A 9,548-nucleotide genomic window follows, 5' to 3' on the forward strand; every position below is an offset into this window, starting at 1 on the left:
ACTTCTTCATGTAGCTGACATATGGAGTTTGGTTGCTCGCTTGGATGATGCCTTACTTTGGAGGAGTGTTGGGCATCTTGGAGGGGAGGGTTGAGTGCTAGATGGCATGGACACACTTGTTTACTAGCATGGAGGCTTGTCTTCACTTAAGGATGCTTGGGTTGAGGGGATAGTCATGTAAGCTAAGTCACATGACACGAGGACACGAGACACGGAGGACACATAAATACGAGTATTCAATACGAAACGCAACGACCTGGAAACAGGACACGGGGGACACATTTTATATATATCTAATTAAAATATATATATATATATATATATATATATATATACCGAAATATAGTTTTTTTATCCATATTAAATTGCAGGTTGCAGCTTATCTAATCAAATTAAAATATAATTACTTCTCAAAGTTCATAGTTCACTTTAAAAAACTAAATAGAATCAAAATTTACTATTTAGAAATTAGAATGTGATATTCTTGGTCTTGATTCTTGAATATTCAATGTTCATTGTTCGTGTACAACTTACAAGAACATAAGAAAATAACTAAAGTCTAATCCTATTGATTTCCTCTGCCCCTATTGTGAGAAAATGCCACAACTTTCCCTTTCCCTCTAGATGTAGATGTTGGTGCTGGTGGAGTTGGCAGTGGAGTTTGCTATGCTCTAGAAGTTGATGAACTAGAAGTAGGAGCTATAGGAGGTAGACCATGTCCTCTACTGGTGGCAAGGGTAGCCTGGGCAGGTGGTGTCACCTGGAAACATTACAATCTCCTAATCCTGAAATCCTGAAAAACTGATAAGTCTGCTGCATTGTGAATGAAATCTAAAATTCTACTTTCTCCATATGAAATCCAATGAGGCTAGAACCATTCTCAAACATCTTGAGTCATTTCATGGTAATGTTAAAAATTTAAGTAAAATGATCAAAATGAAGATTAAGGAGAATGTCACTTTTACTTTAAGAATTTAACATTACCATGAATAGCATATCAATACTAGGGCATAGACTTGATCATTAAGCTGCCCCACTCAAAAATTATTTGTTTCTTTCAAAAAAAAATTGCAGCTTATGCAGGCAACGTTTTCTATCAACGGAATATGCGTTTTCCAGATGCAGGACACGACAAAAACCGGCGAATACGTTTTACATTTTACAGGACACGATGAAAAACGTTTTGGACATGTTTTAGGGCCGTTTTCGTGTCCGACACCTAAAATACGGGACACGGGACCTTGGAGGACGTGTCCTGTGACTTAGCATGTAAGTGTGGTGGTCTTGGGTATATCTTGTGTTCTATGGTTGATATGTTTGTCTTTTGATTTATTTTCCGCTGTGCATGCTGTTGATTTGGGGTAGCATCGAATGTGCTCTAGCCACGAAAATTGGTGGAGAGGCTAAGGCACATGAGATCTCCAATACCCAGAAAGGGTTTGGGCAGATTCTAAACAGTTTGGGAGATATTAAAATAATTAATAATTTTAGTGGAGTTCCTAAGTCTAAACTTAGGGAAATTAAAATATTAATGTGAATTAATATAAAACTGTGTTAGAATGGTCCAAAAGTCATTGGATCAAGCCAGATCTAATCTTAGCCGTTGATTAAGGACTTAATCTCAGCCGTTGATGTGTCAACGAGAAAAGTATAAGAGGAGGCTTGAGGGTCACTTGGAGAACACACCAAGAGATCAAGATTTCGACTTTCTGGGGTTGGGTTTGCTGAGAAAGTTGAGAGAGTGATTAGGAGTTGCAGTTGAGGGGTAGTGAATACAGATGGAGAGAGGCAGAGATAGCACCGGGAGGAACAATGCATTAGCCAGGGAGAGGGACGCAGAAGTAGCCAAGGGTTCATGCAGAGGTAGCCAGGCACACGCAGAGGCAGCCAGGAGCTGCGCAGTGCTTTAGAGTGCCAACGTAGTTGATGCAGAGGGCCAGAAGACTCACGTAGTGCCTCCAGAGGCTGATGCAGGCCAAGCCAGGGTGATGTTGGGCTAACGCTGGGCTAGAGAGAGGCTGACGGTTGGGTTTCGTCGGGCAGATTGGAGCTGTGTAGCTGCCGGTGTGTTTATCCGGGGTTTCAGCCAGAATATCTGCCTCCGGGTACAAAGGTACTACTGCCGAGATTTTTGCTGTATCATGGAAACTTTGAAGTATATTTTTCAGTTACTCAGCTATAACTGTTTGCACAGAAGGTGAAACAGGATCTTCACCTTGTCAGCAAGTTAAGGAGGATTGTTGGCCCTAACGGCCTGCTTTAGACTTTTGCATTCCTAATTTATTCCATGTTTCAGTTATTCCAATCAGATATAATTAGAGGATGCTTGGTCCATGTCGAATGTTGTATTTTTTTCCCGATGTTTCCACTTTTAATGTCTTCTAACAGGCTGGATTGACAAAAGCTTGATCTACAAAAATTCCATTTTCTTCACCTCTCAGCAACCTTTAACTAAATTTTCTAGATTAAAGTGGGACACTGTATCCTTGTCTCACAGGGCCTGTACGGCTGATTTGTTATGGCGTATCTCTCTGAGTAGTTGGCTTATTCTCCCCGGGCATTAGTAAAATCTATTTATCTAGCTGTCTGTTTGTGAAGAAAGAATTTATGAGGTCTTACTATTGCATTTAATAATTCTATCCATTTTTACTGCAGATCATGAGAGATCCTGATACTGGGAATTCACGAGGTTTTGGCTTTGTCAGTTATGATTCTTTTGAGACATCTGATGCTGCTATTGAGGTATGTTGTTTCATTCCAACTGCATTATTTGAAGCTGCTCTTTGTCAGAGATATAATTCATTGAATTTATGGCAACATAAATGCACCATAATTTGTAGTTATTAAGATGGGGCTACAACTGCCTTTTTGATAAACCACGGTGTGGTTGGGTCTCTTTCTCTCTCTTTATATTTTATTTTATGATGAAAGAAAAGCTCCTGTCACTTAATTAACCTGAGAATAACCTTCGGATGATTTCTCAAATTTAGATCTAGATAAATGAATATTAGTTACCAGCTTATATCATAGACTCAGGGTAGAGACAACAGAATCCCATCTATTTTTTTGAACAGGAACATGACTTATATTACTTTTGAAACGTGGATATTTACATGCCTTTGATCTGGTGTAATATCAGCATAAAGTGCTCTTTTTAATCCAGGTCATAGCCCTTCATTACAGATCTTGCCCATCATGCATACAGCTTTTGGGATCCGAGTGTCTGTAGGCTTACCACATTGTTGAATTGCTGACGTTTTGATGACAAAACTCCATCTACTGTACTAGAACTGACTAGTGTTATTTTTAATTGTGACGACTGTTATTTTTGATAACTGTGACCCTGTAGTATTTTGCAGGCAATGAATGGTCAATATCTTTGCAATCGTCAAATTACGGTATCATATGCATATAAAAAAGATACAAAAGGAGAACGTCATGGAACTCCCGCAGGTGATGACACCAGTCCTTCTGTTTAGTTGTTTCTATTTCCGTTGTTGGGGATTCTTTTCATGTCCATTAGGAGTGAGAAGCAACTTATTACAAATTGCCATTGCATCGATGGTTGGAGTAATTTTATTTTTGATTTTTTTACTACATTGAAATGCCTCTCCGGATGGAGTTTATTCTATTTTAACTGCAGACGTTATCTTATTGAAAAAATATTTTTATGATGCAGAACGAATGCTTGCTGCAAGCAATCCTGGTACTCAGAAGAACAGACCACATACATTGTTTGCAAGTGGGCCACCAACACTTCCAAGTGGCCCTCAACACGCAAATGGTAATATGCATCCTCCAATCCCACCACCACCTTTCGGAAATGGCCCTCTGCAACATGGACAAATGCCTCCCTCTCAGCCTCCACAACCGCAGGGTGGCTCATTTCCACCACCAATGCATGCATCTAGGCCACCTCCACCATGGTCGAATCAACCCCCACAGCAGGGACAAGGAATGCCTCCACCAGGGGGTATACCTCATCAGCAGCAGTTCAGACCACCACCAAGACCACCTCCACCCAACATGCCGCCACCACCACCACAAGGCTTTCCTGGAAGGCCACCTCCTCCTTTGGGTATGGGGCCTCCTCCTGGCTGGGCAAGGGGACCACCACCACCCCAAGGAGGTGTAAGGCCACCACCACCACCACAAATGTCAATGCAGCCTCAAGGTATGCCTCCACCACCACCACGTGCAGGGATGCCACCTCCACCACCACGACCACTGCCTAGCTCTTCAGGTCCAACTGCAACTCCTGGACCCCCGCCTAGTGCTCCGCCTCCCCCTCCACCAAATGCTCCAGTGGCACGGCCTCCACCACCACCCAATGCTCCTGGGGCACGGCCTCCCCCACCGAGTGCCCCAGGTGCACCTCCTGCCCCACCTCCTCCATCAGGTGCTCCGCCTGGTGCTTCTGGTTAATATATCTTTTAACTGTCACCCGTAATGGCAAAGGGGGATTACTCCAGTTACAAAATTAGTGGATATCTAGCTGTTCCACACTAAATGTTTCCTCACCTGACTCTTACCATATGTATGAATTTTAAGCATGTGCAGTTGGGCCATTGTCTGTCCAAGAGACATTTCTTATACTAAAATTCAATTCACTCATGGTCTTTTATTGGGTAGAAAATTTTCTTGTCAGTTCAATGGCTTGGTTAATCTACTGAGTTTCAGAGAAGTGGAGTTACCCTGATTATGTAAGGACCATTGTTTATTTGACCTGTAACAAAAATGTTAATTTTGACGACTAGCATATGCACTATAAAATCTCATAGATTGGCTTTTAATGAAATGTATATATGGAAGGCGCCATCTATATCAAGTGTTAAACAATGCAAAATATGAGCACACTGTAAGATTGCCAAGAATGGCGTATATCCATTAAAATTTAGAAGGGTGTCATACCATATGATCTTGAATTTAAAGGCTTTATTACTGGAAAGTAGGGATTTACTACATGATCGCTGGCTTCATTCAATCTGATGTGCACTGTCTAGCGGCAGCCTTTTATGGCATTGATGTTATTAGGCTCTATTCGATGTTCACTCAGCAAAGCAAAATTTGAGTTGTGTTTGATGTAGGCGGTGGAGGGAATATTTGGACAATATGAGTGGATTGAGGTCGAACGTGTTGTTGTTGAATTAGGGGATGTTTACTATTTATTTCTTGTGACATAAAAGCGTTATTTTGGAGTGGATTGAGGTCGAACGTGTTTTTGTTGAATTAGGGGATGTTTACTATTTATTTCTTGTCACATAAAAGCGCTATTTTGGGATGTGTAGCAAATGAGTGTTTGTAGATAACGCATATGAGCAGTTAATGTATAATAGTTGAATGTTCAAGGAGTTATATTATATTTGTGAAGACTCCTTCATTTGTGCAAGAAGGAAGTCTGAACTCTGCACTAGAAAGCCTTGAATTAAGTATAATGCAACTCGATGAACAAACACCAAACCGATTTTAGACATTTGATGTATTCGAATTCTAAGTTGTTAAGCATTGGGGAACAGCGACACTATAAATAAAGGATTTAATGGTTGAAAAAAGATGAGCTGGACTGTTTCATCGACATTCCAATTTTCGAAAGTAACCAACCGCATGTTACACATTACCGGACTGATTCTTTAAATTCCACGTCACATAAATCTCCAAAATAGTCTTTAAATTAAATAATGTTGGGTTCTTTAAATTCCATATCACATAAATCTCCAAAATAGTCTTTAAATTAAATTACCGGACTGATTCTTTAAATTCCACGTCACATAAATCTGTTCTTTAAATTCCATATCACATAAATCTCCAAAATAGTCTTTAAATTAAATAATGTTGGGTAGAGATTTTCAAGTGGGGACTATTCTAAGCGTATATAATTTTTCTACTTGATTGTAATATAAATCTAAAATTTTAGATTACATCAAATAGAGTTCGTATTCATTATGAAATTCTTATTTCTATTTTTTCTTTCTTTATTTAAAATTATTACTTTGGTTTTAATTAATTCTTATTTTTTTCTTTATTTAGAATTATTAATTTTATTTATCTAAAATTTTTAGATTGGTTTTAATTAATTCTTAAATTCTTTTCTTTATTTAGAATTATTAATTTGGTTTTACTTAATTTGTATTTTTGTTTTAATCTAAAACTTTGAATTAGATTGCTGTGTGCGTGTGTATACCATTTATATTCATTATGGTATCTTATTTTGAAGTAGATAAATAAAACATAATGGTTGGGATTTGTCTTGTATTCTTGAGTCTTGATTAATTTTGATTAATTTTTTCGCACAATTTGTATTCCATGTTATCTTACTTTTTATTTTTTTGGAAAAATTTATATTCTAAATAGTTTTTTTTTAATTGCAAAGTGGTTATTTTAATTAATCGTTATTGGTTGAGAATTATAATATAAATTTTCTTGAGACCTGACCTCGTGACTGAATATTCGAATATTTGTAAATTGAAGGACTTAAGACTTATTTGTGACTTAATATTTGTAAATTGAAGGACTTAAGACTTATTTGTGACTTAATATTTGTAAATCAAAGGACTTAGGACTTATTTGCGGGAGCATGGTCTTTTTTATAATTTTTGATTAAATGCTTGGTTGAAGGCTATGTTACATTTAATTGTTTATATCAATTCATAATCAGTTATAACTACATTCACATATAGTTATCGAATGCCAATATTTTTATCATTTTTAATTAAATGTATGGTTTTTTTTCTATCATTTTTAATTAAATGCTTGGTTGAAGGCTATGCTACATTTAATTGTTTATATCAATTCATAATTAGTTATAACTACATTCACATATAGTTTTTTTTATCATTTTTAATTAAATGGTTGGTTGAAGGCTATGTTACATGTAATTGTTTATATCAATTCATAATGAGTTATAACACATTCACATATAGTTATTGAGTGCCAACATTTTTATCATTTTTAATTAAATGCTTGGTTGAAAGCTATGTTACATTTAATTGTTTATATCAATTCATAATTAGTTATAACTACATTCATATATAGCTATTGAGTGCCAGAAATTGTTTCCCACTGAAATATAATTTTAAATTAATTCAATTCATAATTAGATATAACTATATTCAGATACACTATTGATGGCTAACAAATTGTTTCCAAGTGAAATATAATTTTTAAATTAATTTTTTTTTTTTAAATTACTAATTTGGTTTTAATTAATTTATATTTTTGTTTTCATGTAAAACTTTGAAGTAGACTACTTTTATAATGGTTGGGAATTGTCTCGTGTATTCTTGATTATTTTTTGTGACAATTTATATGGTATGTTATTTTTGTTTTTTTAATTTGCAAAGTGAGTTATTTTAATTAATTCATATTTGTTGGGGATTATAATATAAATTTTATTGAGACCCAACCTCATGAACTAATATTTGTAATTCAAAGGACTTGTTTGTTGGAGCATGGTTTTTTAGCATTTTTAATTAAATGCTTGGTTGAGGATTCTTGATTATTTTTTGTGACAATTTATATGATATGTTATTTTTGTTTTTTTAATTTGCAAAGTGAGTTATTTTAATTAATTCATATTTGTTGGAGATTATAATATAAATTTTATTGAGACTCAACCTCATGATCTAATATTTGTAATTCAAAGGACTTATTTGTTGGAGCATGGATTTTTAGCATTTTTAATTAAATGCTTGGTTGAGGGCTATGTTACATTTAATTGTTTATATCAATTCATAATTAGTTATAACTACATTCACATATAGTTATTGAATGCCAACAAATTGTTTCCTAGTGAAATATCATTTTTAAAATATAATTTGTTTCCTAGTGAAATATAATTTTTAAAATATAAGCATTATAAGTATGTTTATAAATAAAAAACTAATATGAAAATACAAAAAATTCATCACCCAAGACTATATTACTAGAATTTATTGAAAACACAATCATAATTTAGTGAAATTTTCAAATTTATTTCATTTTACTTGAGCATGCTCACCATGATATTCATATTTGTTTTTGATTTAAAATTTAAAGTTTTGTTCTACTTGCTTTGTAATTGTTAAACTGTCACATAAAATCTTGATCCTTTTTAGTGTATTATTTTTTCCATTTTTATTGAAAATTTTCAAATTTATTTCATTTTACTTGAGCATGCTTACCATGATATTCATATTTGTTTTTGATTTAAAACTTAAAGTTACTGTTAAATCTTGATCCTTTGTTAAACTATCACATAAAATCTTGATCCTTTTTAGTGTATTATTTTTTCCATTTTTATTGAAAATTTTCAAATTTATTTCATTTTACTTGAGCATGCTTACCATGATATTCATATTTGTTTTTGATTTAAAACTTAAAGTTACTGTTATGCTTGCTTTGTAATTGTTAAACTGTCACATAAACTCTTGATCAATTTAGTGTTTTATTTTCTCCATTTTTGTTGAATGCTGGGTTGAAGACATACATTGAAAACCAACAAATAGTTGCCTAGTGAAACATTATACTATTCAAATCTTTAACTATCATTATATTTTAAACATTTAGTTCCCAGAATTATTGTCAAACTCATTAAGACAATAAGCGAAGTTGTTATAATATGTAAAATTTCATTTATTGGGATGGAAATGATAATTCTAGAAATATTTCATTTATTGGGATGGAACTCTGAACTCTGCACTAGAAGGCCTTGAATCAAGTATAATGCAATTCAGTGAACAAACACCAAACTGATTTTAGACATTTGATTTGATGTATTCGAATTCTAAGTTGTCAAGCATTGGGGAACAACGACACTATAAATGATTTAATGGTTGAAATATAAGTTGTTAAGCATTGGAGACGACACTGTAAATGATTTAATGGTTGAAATCTAAGTTGTTAAGGATTGGGGAACAACAACACTATAAATGATTTAATGGTTGAAATCTAAGTTGTTAAGCATTGGGGAACAACGACACTATAAATGATTTAATGGTTGAAAAAAGATGAGCTGGTTGACATTCCAATTTTCGAAAGTAACCAGATGTTACACATTAACGGATCTTTGAATTCCACATCACATAAATCTCCAAATAGTCTTTAAATTAAATAATGTTGGGTTTAATGCTATTCAAAAGGACAGTAGAGATTTCCAAGTAGGGACTATTATAAGCATATATATATCTTTTCTACTTGATTGTAATATAAATGTAAAATTTTAGATTTTTTAAATTCCACGTCACATAAATCTCCAAAATAATCTTTAAATTAAATAATGTTGGTTTTAACGCCATTCAAAAGGAAAGTGGGGATTTCCAAGTGGGGATTTCCAAGTAGGGACTTTTCTAAGTGTATATATCTTTTCTACTTGATTGTAATATAAAAGTAAAATTTTAGATTACATCAAAAATAGAGTTGATAATCATTATGAAATTCTTCTTCCTATTCTTTATTTATTTGTTTATTTAAAATTATTATTTTGGTTTTACTTAATTTTTATTTTTGTTTCCATGTTGAAGTACACTGCTTTAGTTCTTATTCTTATTTTTTCTTTCTTTATTTAAAATTAT

At 33.9% G+C, this 9,548-nt stretch overlaps 1 protein-coding gene across 2 annotated transcripts in view; it reads left to right on the forward strand.

Moving 5' to 3' along the window:
• The window catches only part of LOC149213910 (uncharacterized), a 114,964-nt gene extending 110,208 nt beyond the window's left edge, over positions 1–4,756 (forward strand). For both annotated transcript variants that reach the window (XM_089392129.1, XM_089392130.1), the window contains exons 6-8: positions 2,656–2,742; positions 3,360–3,453; positions 3,680–4,756. In XM_089392129.1, coding sequence (XP_089248255.1) covers positions 2,656–2,742; positions 3,360–3,453; positions 3,680–4,425 — 927 coding nt within the window. In that variant the 3' untranslated portion in view covers positions 4,426–4,756. The remainder of the gene's footprint in view (positions 1–2,655; positions 2,743–3,359; positions 3,454–3,679) is intronic.
• Positions 4,757–9,548: the final 4,792 nt, after the last annotated feature.

Source organism: Pinus tabuliformis, chromosome 1_1, assembly GCF_031772625.1.
Source record: "Pinus tabuliformis cultivar Carrire ecotype Pingquan chromosome 1_1, CPIR1, whole genome shotgun sequence".
Classification (NCBI taxonomy): Eukaryota; Viridiplantae; Streptophyta; class Pinopsida; order Pinales; family Pinaceae; genus Pinus; species Pinus tabuliformis.